Source organism: Myxocyprinus asiaticus, chromosome 28 (genome assembly GCF_019703515.2).
Source record: "Myxocyprinus asiaticus isolate MX2 ecotype Aquarium Trade chromosome 28, UBuf_Myxa_2, whole genome shotgun sequence".
NCBI lineage: Eukaryota > Metazoa > Chordata > Actinopteri > Cypriniformes > Catostomidae > Myxocyprinus > Myxocyprinus asiaticus.
This window is the reverse complement of record NC_059371.1, coordinates 13,815,874-13,833,485: the sequence shown is the minus strand read 5'-3', so window position 1 is coordinate 13,833,485 and position 17,612 is coordinate 13,815,874. Positions and strand designations below refer to the sequence as shown.

Genomic DNA, 17,612 nt, shown 5'->3' with positions numbered 1-17,612 from the left:
GCGGGATCTTACGCCTACTGGCGATCAGCAGTCACCTCCACTTCCTTGTAGTCAGTGGTGAGGACGAGCACCTCCTGGTGAAAAGCGGCGAGGAGGTGTTATCCGGTGTGGAGGTCCTTACACTGAGCAGGACCTCCATCTCTCTAAGCCAGCAGACATGGTTCACCACTCCCCAATAGGGCCATAAAAATGTAATAGCTGACTGTCTGCTGGGTTCAGTTCTTCTGTCACAGTTTGTGTCAGGAAGAACCCAACTGCAGACAGTCAGCTCTTCAAAAATACTTTATTACAGAAAATACTACCCATTAAACAAAAATTAGCCATGAGAAGGCAAAACTAAAAATAAAAGAAAAAACAAACACAACAGAGAACTATCAATAAACTGAAATACAAAACCAACAAGGACCAAACACGAGAAATAAAACAGAATGAAACAAGAGGAAGAAGGGACCGCACAGGACAGAGCACACGAGGGAATTATAAAGAGGGAGAAATCAGGCAGGCAAATGAGAGGGGCAGGTGAAGCAAATTAACAGAAGATCAGAGAAACAAGGGGGCGAGCCATGACATGAGACGGAACAGAAACAAGCAGGGAAAGAGAAACACATGGAGAAAACAGAACATCCCAAAATAACAAAAACAACAAGAATGTCAGGATCCTGCCACTCCTAGACTTACACTGAAGGAGAGACCTAAACCATATCTAGTAACCAGAATATCATAGAGACTCGGGGGTGGGCTCTTTTGACTATATGCATCATAAAGGAGAGCAACTGACTGTAAAAGAAAAATAATGAGGGATAAAAACAGCCAATTAACTTTTTCTACTGCTTTCACATTGGTTAAACCCAGCCCTGAGAGAGAGAGAAAGTGAGAGAGAGAGACTTGCTCAATGGGAGGTAAATTTTAGTTCTGTATGGCTCTCACAATTGGCATCATGCCCATCTTTGTGCTTGGCACACAATGGGTCACTTTAGCAGGGAGTCAGGAGTCCCACTCAACCCCCACAACACACACACAAACACACACATGCACACAGTGTACAGTTCAGCTCTGGATTAGGCATCATCTATTTTTAACTATTGTTTCATATGCACCAAAAGGGCACCAGAAAAGGGTGCGGCATTCCTACTAGGGTTTAGAAGAAGATTACTTTGGGATATTAAATTTTTTGGTGCCACAGACTTGCAATATTACTTATCATAAGGTCGAATTTGAGTACATGAATGGTGGGTGTTTGAGAAAGAGAGAAAGATGAAAAAATAAACAACATTGTATCTTTTACAACATGATAAATGTATCCCTGACAGCCTTGAATATTTTTTTTGATTCAGTGTGGGGTGTACAGTAATTTAGACCTGTTTCCAGATGGGTCAGGGTTTATTCTGATCTTCCTCAAATGGTTACAGGTTGACAACTGAATACTTCAGAAAAAGCCTTAAGTAATGAATCATCTACTTTAAGCTTAGCTAAGTACATTGGTGAGGTTATTTCCAAGGTATTATCCTGTATGTGCTTTTAGCAGTGAGTTTTGACTTTGTCTCTGACATATGCTCTTCACAAAATTAAGCTGTGTCCTGAGAGAAAAAAATAACCATTTCGATATTTGAGATGAGACAGTAAAATGTGTAATCATTTTGGGCTTAAAGTAAATTTGCTCACATGAGAGATGAGTTAGTGGGTACTGTGTGGGTCAGGGTTTTGTCTTCAGCAACAGGTTCTTTTTTAGAAAAAGCAGGATAGGTACACTCCGATGCAAATTTACTAAGAATAGATTGCACTCACTAATAATAGTTTTTTATAAGTGCTGTTAGGGTTGTTTTAGCATGCAATTCGCCAAAGGAACTCGATTGACTCAAGTGCCAATGCGATTACGTCACACGTGCTTACCGCTGCTGATCGGAAGCATGATTTAGAGTTAAAAAAAAAATCTTAAATATTGATCTTTTTCACACCAAAAGCGATCGTGTCGCTTTAGAAGACATTAATTTAACTGCTGGAGTCGTATCAATGACATTTATACTGACTGTTTTTGGAGCTTCCAAAGTGAAATCACCATCCACTTGCATTTTAAGGACCTACTGAGCTAAGATATTTTTTCTAATTTTCTTAAATTTGTTCTGGTGAAGAAAGAAAATCATACACACATGGGATATCTATCTCTTTAAGTCAAAGTAAAATGCTTCATTTGATCATCATTTGAAAAATCATTGCCATGAACAAAAAAAATTTACACAACAAATTTGATGTTTTTGAGCTGAAAAGAATGACAATTACTCAATGGGAATATACTCAAATACTCAAGATGCAGCACTATTTCAGTGCATTTTGCACCTGGTTAAGTTGAATTGCTGGTGGTTAGTAATAAGATCAGAGACTATTTAGCCTGAGATGAAGCACTTGTATTAAAATGAATGGGAGAAACTAAAACACTGAATATGGCAGATGTAGAAAAGGAAGTCCCGTCTTACAGGTAAAAGAGCCAATCACCATTTAGATAAGGTAATTGAGAACGTGCATGCGCATTAATTGGTCCAGCATGAAAAATACGGTTGTTTTTTTTTTTTCTTTATCTGAGCTAAAGAAGCACAATTTATTATACAAATTTTTCTGCTAATCTGAAATTTTTTAATTTGATCTTAATGTTGACCAACCATTATGGAGATTTCTGTCCATTTCCAGAGCTGTACTTAAGCTGTCAAGATTATGAAATTTGGCTGACGATTAATTGTCAAACAAATAATTGCGATTATGATGATTAATTGTCTGTTTTAGGGCTAAGACGATTAATTGTCTCTTTAAGGGCTTTCATGATTAATTGTCATATAATTTTCATACTTCTAAAGGTATGCTTTTTCTGCATGTGTACTTCATACACCTTAAGAAGTAACTTTTACACATTTAACTTGAAACATAAAAACCAAATATTAAAATAGGGATATGTGATTTCCTTTTAAGGCTTTAAAAACATGAATAACAAGAAAAATAATGTTTTAAATATCAAAATATCTCTAAATACTTCAAATATGTTTCTAGTTTTGGTCAATTTTACATTTACACTGTTGTTTTTTGAACGCATATATATATATATATATATATATATATATATATATATATATATATATATATATATATATATATATATATTATATTTATATAATATTTTATTATATTATACAAGAGTAAAATATTTCTGTCCTAATTGCTTCACTTTCACACGTTATTTTAATGCTTTTTGATTAAACCCATGAACCCTTGTTTCTCATGAAGCAACACCTTGGAGATTTTGTTTAATCATTTTATCACTTTTATCACAGAAATAGAGTAAGCGTCATTAAGACAGCGTATATGAACCAGGAACATTTGCCATTACACGATCATTTAAAGTAAAACCGGAGCGCTTTACGTTCACTTTCACAGTTTATACTTGTTCGTTTATATTTTCGCAGGAGTTTGGCGCAAGCCTCTGCTGACAGCAGAGTACAGGAGCTGGTTGATGTCCGCAGTGCGGCTCAGTGACGCTCGGACTCAGAGTTCAACTGAATTTATATACTATATTCACTTAAAATTCCCTTATTTGGGCATTAAAATGTGATTGGAATTAGAATGCCCAATAATCGCGGTTGTCTCAAATAACTGTGGTTAGATCAAATAACTGCGATCACACGGTTATTTAATAATCACGACAGGCCTAGGTGTACTTGCACCCAAGATGGCCTCAGAGTGGACTGACTTGCCTTGAAAGAGACTTTGATAAGATGTTTATGCACTAAAATAGTGTTCACAAAAGTGGCACAACTGTTTAGTGACTTTGCCCTGTAGTCCCCTTGAGGTGAGGTGTTAAACAAAAAGAAAAAGAGAGTGCTGAGAGAGAAGCATGAACTTTGGTTGTGAAAGAGGGGGTCGTTTTTGTCCCTGAAAAGGTTGAGACAAATGTGTCAAATGGAGCTCTATACCTATGTTACAGGAAGTCTTAAATTAAACAAACCCCTCACCTTAAGTAATAAGCTTTCTTGTATCCCTTGTCCTGCACAGTTTGTGCTACGGACATGAGTGATAACTCTAATTATGTGGCTTATTGAAGAGAAACATAGTATTACTTTTCTAAGCAATCAAACGTACATATTCTGCCCGGCAGGTGAAAAAAATCCATACACTTGCATTGCAGAAGAGACCCGATCCCATTATTAGGTACAAAAATATTATATAAAACTTGGGGTGGGCACTTTTGAATCAGGCCGGTAAGCATCTTTTACGCAGTTTTTTTTTCACACGTTTGTTTGCACTGGCCATTGACTCTCCTTCTACCTACACTCCAACCTGTCAGACGAGAGTTAGAATGCCATATAACATATACAGTTGTTCAGTTCTCTCTCTGCTCAGTGATGTACTATATGGTAGCTCTTATATTGCTTTTTAACACGCTGGTTTAATTGATGCTGAAAAAACACCATCCATATAAAGACATCAGACACAAAGCTAGTGCTCTCTGCCTCCATTCATAAAGGGAGAGGGGGAGGAGAGAGAGAAAGAAAAGAGAGTAGGTTGTACAGGCCTTAGTTTGCCACATATTACAGCCCTGTTCAGTTGAATGAGACTGATTTCCACAAAATGAGATACCAACTGTGCACATACTGTACATATCATCACAATACTGCTGTTTAAATATTCCTTGAATGAGATGTAGATAAACTGATTTAACTAGCTGCTCATGATGGAGGGCTCAGAACAAGACTCGACTCAAGGTCTAATGCCCCGGACTATTTAATTAATGAATATACAATATAATAGAAATTAATCAAATTAATTAATAGAAATACAGGTGTTGTTGGGGTGGTGATGGGATTCCGGAAGAATTCTCAGATGAGTTAGGTAAGCGTCTGCTGTGATTGACATATGAAACTCTCCTCACAATTATATGTTTAAAACTATAAATTATAATTTATGCATTTATATATTCATACATAAGTAGTCCACAGATTACATGGATATGAAACTTTTCAAACTATTTGTAGATGCTGTAACTGGTTTCTTTTTAATGTTTTTTACCAAGCTCAATAGCGGTCAATGGGAAATTTTTGTTGAAGGTAAGTTGCACAATGTGAGTGAAACCTTCTGCATCTAACTTATCTTTCATTTTCTGTTTCTCCCTTCCTCATTTTGGCGTGCGTTCCTTTATGCAGCATTGCTGACTGTTTATGTAGAGGCCGCTGGGAGTACTAGAGGACTTTAGGAGGAGAATATATGTGGGAGAGTGTGAGTGGTATTTATTTATAATTACAGAATGCTAAAGAAAGTAACACTCCCAAATGGCTCCTGACTATTCAATAAACATGGGCTGGACGTAAAGCGTTCAGAGCAACAACAAAAAATCTTTGAGATACTCAAGGTGAAATCCTGCCTCCAGTATGAATGGATGAGATTCAACTTGGGGTCCACCCATGAAATTCTACACTCATGTGCAATCCACAAAAGCACCTGCTGTAGCCTGGAGTTTCAGATGGCTCTACTGTATGCTGAATAATCTTAACATGATATATGTGTGTATTTCATAAGGGTGTGTGTAATAAGTAGAGTAAGACCAATGTAAGGAATGCAGGGAAGACATACCTGTCCTAGGTCCAGGGTGACATTAACCACATTGTATTTTGTACTGCGGGAGAGCGGAGGGCTCTGCCACCATCGCTCAGTGCCGTCGATGGCGTTGCTGATAGGGTGGGCTCTGTTAGTGTCTCCTGAGGTGCAGATGTCACAGTATTGGCCCTGGCAATATGGGAAGATACAATGTAAGTCAATTTGTGAAACAAAATTGTTACATAATTCTTAAAACAAAGTGTTAAATGAACATGAACATGAAGTTAAATCCATAAAACAATGACCACATTGAAAAATTCAAACTTTGGTCATTTTGGTCCAAAAATGCATCATGTTTGCCTTTGTGTGCTGTTGTCAAGGAAATGAATGAAAACGAATGATCTGATTAAATTACTGTACAGAATTGATCAAATGATAAAATTATTTAGTTAAGATTAAGCTGATTACATGTACAAAGAAATACAGTATTTCAATAGCTGGAAAAGTCTTTTTCAGAAACTAAACTGGAATATGGAACGTAATCGGAATACGATGTGCATGTAAAAAAGCTCAATAATTTGAGACTTTGCATGCATGTACTTTATAAAGCTTTAGTAAGTCACGCAATTGGACTTTGCTAATGATTTATCAGTTCAACATGTTAGCGTCTTCTCTTTATAATTACTATGTATACATCCTGGCCTTGAGAAGTCTCTGCCACCAGATAAAACTTTGGGAAATGAAAATCTAGCCTACATTTGATAACTTTTCATTCATCAGTTAAAGGGATAGTTCACCCAAAAATGAAAATTATCTCATCATTTACTCATCCTCGTGCCATCCCAGATGTGTTTTTCATTCTTCTGCAGAACACACACAAAGATTTTTAGAAAAATATCTCAGCTATCAGGGTCCAAAGCTTTGAAGCTCCAAAAAGCACATAAAGGCAGCATAAAAGCAATCCATATGACCCGAGGGTTTTAATTAATGTCTTCTGAAGCTATACAATAGGTGTATGAGAGAAACAGATCAATATTTAAAACTTTTTTTTACTATTAATCTTCAATTTCAACCAAATCTCCTATGGATCCATGAGAGGGTCAAGTTCATACAGCAAGTACTGTAAGATATCATCAGATTTTCCCATCGGTTAGTCTGAAATTGGCAGGAGGAAAATGTTCTCTGCATATCCTCGATGGGTTGAGCGACTGAATGGGTGTCTTGAATAGTGTGTATCCTGGTGAATAGCGAGCAGCCATAATTTCAGTAGCTCAGGATCATTTAGAGGAAATCTGTTGAAAGTTACACTTTCTTCATGCGATGATGCCCACGGACGTAATCTAACATTTTGAGGCATCCAGGATAAGCATATGTATGCACCATTTTTTTAAATGAAACAGATACAAATACAAATATATAGCAAAACCAATAAAGCTTCTGTACAGCATTCTTCTGTATTTTTTCACGCATGCATCAGTTAATTCTGCCTCTCGTGGACACGCATAAGAGATCTGACCGGAAGCAAAAATGAATAGTTAAAAACGTTTTAAATATTGATCTCACACACCTATCGTATCGCTACAGAAGTCATTAATTAAACCACTCGGATCATATGGATTACTTTTATGCTGCCTTTATGTGCTTTTTGTAGCTTCAAAGTTTTGCACCCTGATGACTTGCATTGTATGGACCTACAGAGCTGAGATACTTTTCTAAAAATCTTCATTTTTGTTCAGCAGAAGAATAAGAGACATCTGGGATGGCATGAGGGTGAGTAAATGATGACAGAATTTAAATTTTTAGGTTAACTACCCCCTTTAACAACTTCTGTTTTGAAAAGCTCAGTTTCGAAAAATAACAAAGGTTAAAAGAGAAGACTAATCCCTAGGTCAATAGGTTCAAATGTTCACACTCTCAGTTTCCCTTGCCTTTTTTCACCAGGTTTTTGTTTTGCATGCTGATAATACAGTCTGGAAGACAAAGACAAAACATTTATTATTTGTTATAATCTAGACTGTACCAATTGTAACCAAAAACAAAGATGTACAGGCTCAGCACATTACAACTACACTTTGCTGAAAAAATACCCAGCAGTAATCCTGTGCAACTGTAGTCAGCAAATAGCTTAAGACACTTGTTGCTTGTGAACACTGAGGATTGTTGGGGTTTAGTGTGCAGGAATTTCACTGAAAACATCCCTAGAAACTAAGGAGTAATCCACTTCCTTCATTATCCAAATGCTTGCAACCCAGAACACTTTTAATTAATAGTTAAAATGAATAACAGGAAAAATACATTCATTTATAAGAGTATAAATGAACTAATTGATGAGAGATCGACAGTAAGAGGAATCAATCAGCATATACTCAAAATAGGTTGAGACCACCCATGTAAAGTTTTCAGAGACAGATGAGATTAGATTTCAAGACTTTGACTAGCAATAAATCTAGTCCTACAAGGGCGGATCTACTTAGAACAAAGCATGTATTGCCATGGCACTTATAGTTTCCACCAAAATACCACCGTTATTGAGTCCAAAGGGTTTATCACATTACATTTTTAGAACTACATCACTTCATGTTGTCTAAAAATGAAACATGTGTTTTGATCCTGAAGGAAACTGTTGCATCACACATTTCTTTGCCTAACTGCCTGTTGTGGATGTCTCTGAATGAAGACCTTTTTAACAACTATGTATAAATACAACATACAGTATGCATGCGCGGCTAATCCAGATACAAGGAAAACATTATAAGAGGTAAAAAGTACATTTCGCAGTTGTTTTCAAGTCTTCACTGAAGTCTTCACTACACAGGAAAAAATGATTCCTTATTTTTGCTTATTTTGGTGAGGCAAGTGGCTTATTTTGGGCTTTTTTTTTTCCAGACCATATTGCTTGTTTTTCTTGCGAGATCTGGCAACATATATTTTGCCAATCCCTTAGCACAGAGTACTGTCATTTTAAAAATAACGTTATTAACCATTCTTTTATTTTGTTCTAACCTCTTTTGGAAAGGAGGCTGCAGAACTTCTGAACCGGAACGAACAGTTTTTGCTCAGAACGAACCGAAATGAAAAACATTTAGTTTTCAGTCCCTGCTTTGAACAGTGTAAATGTCTTTGAGAATCTGCCATTCTTTTTATATTTTTTTCTTTGATGATAAATCCAAGTTAACAGTTTTATTGTCGTACAAAACAAATGTAGGCAGGTAGCCACAAATAATGGGTTTCATGTTGTAACATCTAAAATAACTAGTCAATAACAGTATTTAATTTGACTGAATTTACCTAACTACATTAATTTACTCAAAAGTAATGTTATGTGTCCGGTCAGGCAGAAATACAATAGCAAGCAATGTTGATGTTTGAGGGCATGACCACAGGAGGTGACTTCAACAACTGACTAGGTCACAACATTATATTAACATATTCTTTGAAGTGTGCCGCAAATCTCTCTCTCTCTCTCTCTTTCTCTCTGTGTGTAGGTGTGTGTGTCTCAAGGTTTTCCATGAGAATGCCACACATTCCTCAGGGAATATCCCAGTAGCAGTGCTACACAGCCCAGAGGGGTTGCATTTTTACACTTTACAAAGTTTGAACATTTCACCTTTTTCTGAGTTGTGCCTGCAAAGACATTTGAAGCTTCAGTGGGGGTCTCCTATGCAGGATTTTAGTGCTTCATACACATCTTTGGATTTTTCACCTTGAGAAGGTGGTCTCAAAGAGACTAAGATGTTGCACTCTTTCTCAAGCCCATGTCTTGGCTTATTTTGCAGTTGATATATAAATGTTTAGCTTGTTACCTTCTAAAAAGTCCCAAAAAGTAACATGGTACTGTATATGAATGCCATGGTATTACCATCTAATACCATAATTGTACCATGGTACCATCATACTTTTAGTAAAAGGTATTCTCTGTAAACTAATAATGCATTGCACACAGTAAAATATATATATATATATATATATATATATATATATATATATATATATTATAACTGTAATAGTAAACGTTAAAAACTTTTCATATTAGCAATTTTGAAATAATAATATTAATGTTGCACAGTAAGCACAGTACTGAAGGCAATACGGTCCATGTCTTTACCTGAATAGTTTGACTCGGGTCCCCCAACATGGGGCCCCCGACCAGTTTGCAGTACAGGTCTTGAATCGGGTGCCCGTTCTCGTCCACCCCGCAGGTTGCTGTCGCCGTGATTTTCGTCCCCTCCGCTAGATTGAAATAAGGTGGGTGCAAACTAAATCCGTTCACGCCGCTGGTGGGCAACTCCTGCGCCGATAAACCGCCGAGAAAAACGAGCGGCAGCGATAGAAACACAAGCACCGGTGCACCGAGCGACATTCCCCGTGACGGTCCCCTCGCCATCTTCACCTGTGCACTCAGCACTATTAAAACGTATCAAAATATCCACTGAGAGGTCGTTAGGGTGATAATGACGGACATTTGGAGAGTCTGAATAAGCGTAAGGTTGTTGTGGTGTCTTTCTTTGAGTAATACACAATGATAGGCAGAAATGCAGTTCGGTTGGCACCTTCCCTCTGCACTGCTGACTGAGTTTAGAGAGGGCAGTGCATGTGCAGTCCTGTCTCACTCTTCACACTGTGAGACCCATGAGAAGGTGATGCGTCAGTGCTGGGGACCACCATTCCTAAGCATTCAGACCACATAACTTATTTGCTAAATGACTTATATGGAAAATATGCACAAATTATTGCGAATATAATGCGAATATTAAATTGTTAATTGTGTGTTTAAAGGCAGGGGCCACTAGTTATACAACGCCATTCAGACTATAATTTCAATCTATCCCATACCGAAATATGATACATGGCAATATATGTAAAATACACATATAGCATAGATATCTTCATGTATGATTTTCACTGATATATGCAACATATGTTTCAAATTTAAAAAAAAAAAAAATTAAAAAAATGGCCGTTTTCATGTACAGTTTGTAACATAGCTTATCTTTTTCAAAATAACTTGTCTTTTGGCGCACCTGAGGACAGTTAGCCACTCGCTAAGTATTTCTAAAAACACTAAAGTTATGTGTGATATGTAAAACTGTAGTAAAGCGAGAAATAATGTCAGTACCCTACTTATGTTTTGTCAATGTTCTGTTGTTGATTCTCAACGGAAAGCGCTCGAGCCGCATAATGTTCTCTCCTCAAGCCAAAGCGTGTAAGGGATGTTCGCGAGCGTTTGTTTGGCGCGAGGTAAAAATATGCGCGCTAAATTATCGAACTTTGGCTACCGAAAAGCTGTTTGAAAACGCTTCAACCTATGTAATATGTATAATTAAAACTATTTGGTATAGGCCTACTTTTTAAGATCGATATGTAAGTCGCTTTGGACAAATGCGTCTGTTAAAATGGTGGGGTTTTTTAAAGATTCATTTTGGGACAACTAATAATTCGATTTTTATTTTATTTTTTTTATTTTTTATTTATTTATTTTTTATTTATTTTTTTTTTGTCTGTTGGCTTTTAGAAATATTTCCCTGTGATGTTTCGGACGGTAATGTTGTGTACTGTACATGGTAGTACGTATATGTGTGATATCATGGTACTGGATTATTTGCTTACCATATTCTTGTACCATGGTTGTTGCATGATACTCCAGGGTACTCGAAAAATACCATGGTATAACCATGATTCCATGTCCAAATATGGCAATTTTTGTGACCATTATAAATAGCTGGTAATGTAATCACAGCCAGGACTGTAGCTAGTGGGGTGAAAGGTGGTAACGATTCTAGGGGCCCACAGGTCCACAACAAATTCTAAATTTTATTATTTATTTATTTTTAATAGGAAAGGGGCCCTGACCAATATACAGTCAGGGGGCCCAGATACCTTGCTACAGCCCTGATCACAGCCAAGATTAAAGTTGTCATGCATAGGCCTACTGTATAGTATAACAATAAATTTTACACAATTAAATAAAATCTCCTTTTCATGAGTTGGGGGTTTATCTTCATTCCTGTATTTTAAAAAATACAGCTCAGAGACATTAAGTGCAATAAATGAAACAAATTACATGACAGCAACTCCTGGTAGTCTCTGTAGACTCCAAAACACATCTGTCTGTATTTTATTGCAACACAATAGATGTTTTAAATAGTTGCAAATGTTAAAATGAGCATATAAAACTAACTGGGCCACAACGGACAAGCAATATATGTTGTAGAGAGCGAGTAGAAACACATCAGACCTTGCAGCATACACCAGCCTTAACTCTCTGAGATTTCCCACTAGCTCATTCGCATTCCTCCACACCTCATAGAGTCTCAGGATTTCATTTTCCAGTCTACAGCACCTGAGGTTTAATTAAATGGCAGCGCTCCAGAGAATAAAGTGAGAGAGAAAGAAAAACGGGGTGAGAGGGAGGAGAGAAGCAGGTGTTTTGCAAAGAGGCGCCCTTCTGAATAGTCATGAAACACACACACACAAACCCCAACAACTTAATGTTTATTTGCTGTACTGTAGATTCATTCATCATTTTTTGTCAAAAGCTGGGATGTTAAAGGAATAGTACATCCAAAAATGAAAAATGTTCATTTACTTTCACTCATGCTTTCCAAACCTGCAGTTCCATGAAGGCATACAGTGACCAAAAAGCTCCAAAAGCTACATAAAAGTAGTCCAAACAACTTGTGTGTGATAGTTTAAGCTTTCAAATCTCATCTTAATTTTTATCCTTCAAGGTTTTTTAAATATTGCCTTACGTGTTCCATGGGGAAAAAAACAGCCTGATCTCACAGTGAAATCGGAAAGAGTAGACCAACTTTTCTTTCGTCAAAATCGGTACACATTGACCGAAATTTTTAAACACTGCCCCCAGTGGCCAAAGTGGTAAGTGTTGTAGGGCATATGGGCTTGTGTGAGCTCCATTTATGTCCAGGAGAGGTCGCCAAAAGCTAGTAGTGAAGCAAGTTGTTTTCAGCTTTACAGGACGTTATACAATGAAGAAAAAAGCATATATTTATAGATTCTATCCCCAAACCCAAACCTTACCTTAACCATTAGTGGAGTAAAAAAGTAATGTTAGAGGGAAAAGTGAAACCTCTGAATCATGCTCGTCATTGATTATTCAAATGTGGTAACTGCCTGACTTTGAACCCCAGCCTCCCATGCAGCTGATGCAACGCACTGCCAATCGCACCAAGTAGAATGATAAATACATTGAAACTACTGCAAACAAGTCTGATAAGAATGCTGCATGTCAGTGTGTCGGCATACAGTCGCCGATCCTAGGGTACCAAAACTATCGGAAACATTATGCTGAAAAAAAAATTGTTAATGCTGGCAGAATTTTAATTTTTGTGTGAATTGTTCCTTAATGTAACCAAGATTCTATATTATTTATTCGGTCCCACTTTATATTAGGTGTCTTTAACTACTATGTTCTTAAGCATTTTATACAATGTACTTATTATGTACATGTGTTGTTGCATTGTACTTACTTTTAAAGTGCCTACATTAAATTACTTTTGTAGTTACACTCCTAACCTTACCCCTAATCCAACCCATACCCTAAAACCTAACTCTAACCTCTAACCCTAACTCAAAACCCTACCCCTACTCCTAAACATACCATACCTCAACCTCAGTAGCAGCAAATGTGAATTTTGTGAGAATTTTGCAGAACATGTAGTTACATAGATATTACATTGCATTGTATGTGTTTTAATGTTAGTACATAGTCTATTACACTTCCATTAATGTGTAACAAAAATGCACACTTCGAACAGGCAAGATTGCAGCCAGATGTGTGAAGACATTTGGTGACTTACTTTCCGTTGATAAAAACAGACAAACATGCCCTGTTCCTTCTTGTTCTAACCCTCCTGCTGACTCATGCCAATTTTAATGAATGAAGCTCAAGGCTGACACTAATATTCTCTTCACCACTGTCTGTACTACACACGTTGACCTCTGAACTTTGCTCTCGGAGGAGTATCGCTACAAACTGGCTGGGGTCAGCTCAGTGTTTGACTTGGGAAGTCTAGAGTCATCCTGCTAATGCAACCAAACTCCCATTCACTTTTAAACAAGAACACATTCCACATGGCTGAAAAACTGAAAGAGGAGGGGAGAGACAAATCTCACAACATAAGGATGAAGGAAATGCCATGCAGCTGTCACATACTTCCTTTATGGAGAAGGAGAGTCAACTAAAAGACAAGGGATGAAAGTGGCTGTGTGAGTGTATTAGTCCTCTTGACTGAGACTGAGGCCTAAGTGACTTTCCGGTTGCCAGGGATTTCTTTTAAAGAGTAAGCATGAGGTAGTCATGGCAACTCCTTAACAGTTACACCCAATTCAGCTCAGGTCAGTGACTAAATTTAATTTTTTAGGGCTTTGTAGTTCTCAGTTGGTTTTGCTTCAGTACCCAGATTTTACATTGGACATTAAGTGGTGACCCAATAACACCTAAATTTATCCAAACTAAAGTGCAATTTGAAACAACATCAACTTTCAGTTTACTTAATGAGAAATGAAAGCTTAACTAACCCAAAATGCATATATTACAGCCAAATATTTTTTTCCTAAATAAAAACCGTGATCTCCTGACTTGGTGAGTGTCTGTGAGATTTTTTTGATAAAGTTCAAAGGAAGCCATGTTGTGTCTAAAACATAGCTCTGATGGGGCATATTAATACACTTTAAACATAGCAGACCACAGACGTGACTGGGCAGGCCTGAAGCTTAGATCTTGACTTAGTAGTTATTTTAGAAGTTTTCCACCTGCTGAAGCTGGACTTTTGGGGATAAATCGAGTATTTGGGATTGTGTGAGACACGGTGAAAAAAAAATTAGAGTAAAAGAAGCCAAAAAAAAAAAAAAATCTGCTTGATGAACTCCATATGCAAGCATTGTGTTGATTAAAGTGAAGGTATAGAGAACTAGATTTGTAAATTTTCTGAAGAAAAAAAAGTGAGTGGTGAATGCTGTGCATGGTTGTCAGGACGTTGTTGTGCGGTTGCTAAAATGTCCGTAGTGGCTTTTAGCATGTTGTGATCCAGTAGCTAGGGTGTTCTGGGTGGTTGCTAGGGAGTTGGCAGGTGGTTGCTTAAAAATAAAAAAAGCCTACACCCAAACCTCTATGATACTCTGGTCCCTAGATATGGCTCGGGTCCCTTCTTCAGTGTAAATCTATGATATTTTTTCACCTGTTTTATCATCCACCAGACGGGAAAACATACACTCACTGAGCACTTTATTAGGAACACCTCTACACCAACTTATTCATGCGATTATATAATCAGCCAATCATGCGGAAGCATAAAATCATTAAGATACAGGTCAGGAGCTTCAGTTAATGTTCACATCAACCATCAGAATGGGGAAATAATGTGATCTCAGTGATTTTCAGCATGATTTTTGGTGCCAGACACGCTGGTTTGAGTATTTCTGTAACTGCTGATCTCCTGGTATTTTTACACACATCAGTAACTAGAGTTTACTCAGAGTGGTGCCAAAAACAAAAAACATCCAGTGAGTGGCAGTTCTGCAGATAGAAACGCCTTGTTGATGAGAGAGATCAACACAAAATGGCTGGATTGGTTTGAGCTGACAGAAAGGCTACAATAACTCAAATAGTCCCTCTGTACAATTGTAGTGAGCAGAATAGCATCTCAGAATGCACAACATGTCGAACCTTGAGGCGGTGGGGCTACAACAGCAGTGACCACATTGGGCACTTAATTAGCACCTTAGTGTTCCTAATAAAGTGCTTAATGTGTGTATGTCTGATCGCTTATAAATGTAACAGCTCACCTCTCCACAAGAAGCCAAATAATTTAAGGTATCTTTGATGTCCAGACAAAAAGTGTCCCAACCCAAATTATTAAACTTCGGCATGTAACTCACAGTTTGATACTCATGGTTAGGGCAGAGTGAGAAATTAACATTTCTATTAAGCAGCGACATTGGAGCCCTGGAATTACTTTTACTTTTATGAGGGTGTATTTTCTTACATTGAACACATTACATACTATGTTGTCTCATCCCATAATTAGATAGGCCTAAAAACAATACTATGAAATATATTAAACATTAGACAGCAGATTCATACAGGGGCATTTTTGGAAAATGGGTTAGGAAGGAAAGTCAACCTTGCCTCACCCCAACCCCCCCCCCCCCCACACACACACACAAAGACCACCTGCTCAACCTGTCAGACCCTTCAATCCACACGTTAATAATCCCAGTGTGATCTCAACACCTGTAATTCTCCATTAATACAAAGAAACAGCATGGCAGACTTTGGAAATCCACGTTAGACATCCACCTACATCCTGTGCTGCTCTACCAATAAAGGGCAGAAAATCCTCTTTAAACCAAACTCATATTAACGGAAATAGCAGAAGACAGGAGAATCTTGCCTCTATAGCAAAGACACGGGTAAGGAGCAAGCCAGTCTCAACAAATGACTTGGTCCCAGTTGAACTCTCAAACACCTGTAGTTTAAGTTCTAATACCTGAGTCATACTGGCATGATGAAAACTGGCAAAGTCTCTCCAGCAGACTAAGCTATTGTACAAATTGTACTATTGTACTAAGCTATTGTATTTTTAGCAAAGCTTTGCTGGCACCATTCACAATGATGTTTCAAATCCATCTGTGGCAAGAGTCAAAGCCTACAGGCATATGGTTTCTTATAACTTTTATTGTACTTGAATCATGCCCAGAGAGGTTATTGCGTGTGCATGTGAGCGCATGCAAGTGTGTTTGTAGGAAAACAGACCGACAGATGTCTGGCTGAATAGCAAGTACTTACAGGTTTGTGCCATCTTTCTACCCCCTTAAACTACTCATCCAATTTAACAAAACAGTATTTCCTCCCACTTTTGTTAAACTCATCTACTTTGAAGTTTAGGTTGTATGACAGAGAATAACGTGCGCACAAGGAACAAAAGACTGGAGGTCCCTCAGAGTAAGCAGTGAAGCATTTCAGCCAGATAGGCAACACTCGTATAGCCTTAAGAATGACCAATGAAGAATGAAGAGTTTATATTTTATATTTATAAGTCCAAAAGTTTGAGACCACTTTTGAAAATGCTTCTATTTTGCATTTTTTTATTAATACATTTGCTGATAGTTTCTTAGCATTTGGTATATTGCATTGAAATGGGTGTTTTCAAATGGATTGATCAGTTTTCACAGAATGGATGCCAGTTTTTTCCACTACTTGATCTATTGAGATTTATGTTTTCAATCTCCATAAATAGAGATGAATCCAGTGATTATATCATGCCAAGTTTAAGATCTTTCTTTCTTTTTGAGGAAAGGCCACAGGCATTTTGTGACCTCACTGATTGAAAAAGAGATAAATATCCTCCCCCACTAGACACTCAAGTAAACTGAGTGTCTAATGGGTTTAACACAACAGACAAGAAAGATGAGAGACAGTCAAACCAGTGTCTGAAAATAACAAGCAGTCTTTTTGACAAACAACAGACTGACATCAACTGTGTAAACTAAGGGGAGCAAGAGATAGAGAGACTAATCGGCTGCAGCAGGTGAAATCATGTCAACAGCTGACACAAATGTAGGAGTGAAATATGTAAAAAATTATACTTACAGTTAGGCTAAAGAAGGGGTTTTCAAACTGGGAAATGGTTTTACCATGGACCCCATAAGGTATCTAAAACAGGTATGGTCCACAGAAAATTTCAGAGAGAAAAAAAAGTTTAAAAAAGGAAAAGTTAACATTTACGAAATTGACATTATTACCGTTTTATTCTGAAATCATGAGATTTATCATGATTATATTTTTCTGCTGACAGCCATAGTTTCTATCAGTAAGAAATTAAAACAAATTTGTATTTAGTATCATAGATACTTAGTACTTGTGTTGTATCTTCCTAGGGATTTCCTTTGTCACTGTCTCCTTTTGCTTGTTCACTGAGGGATGTATGTGTTGTCATAAATGTAATATTAATAGTAATAGTGGGTAGAAAACAGAAATTGTCAACTTAATACAAAGTAAACATTTTACAGATATGTTT

General features: G+C 37.3%; 1 protein-coding gene across 1 annotated transcript in view; it reads right to left on the bottom strand.

Annotated features, from left to right (window-relative positions):
- Positions 1-10,100, bottom strand: part of LOC127419098 (laminin subunit alpha-5-like) — a 112,310-nt gene extending 102,210 nt beyond the window's left edge. Inside the window, exons 1-2 of the mRNA XM_051660216.1 lie at positions 9,680-10,100; positions 5,611-5,763 (exon numbers count right to left, since the gene is read on the bottom strand). Of these exons, the coding sequence (XP_051516176.1) occupies positions 5,611-5,763; positions 9,680-9,958 (432 nt within the window). The 5' untranslated portion in view covers positions 9,959-10,100. The remainder of the gene's footprint in view (positions 1-5,610; positions 5,764-9,679) is intronic.
- Positions 10,101-17,612: the final 7,512 nt, after the last annotated feature.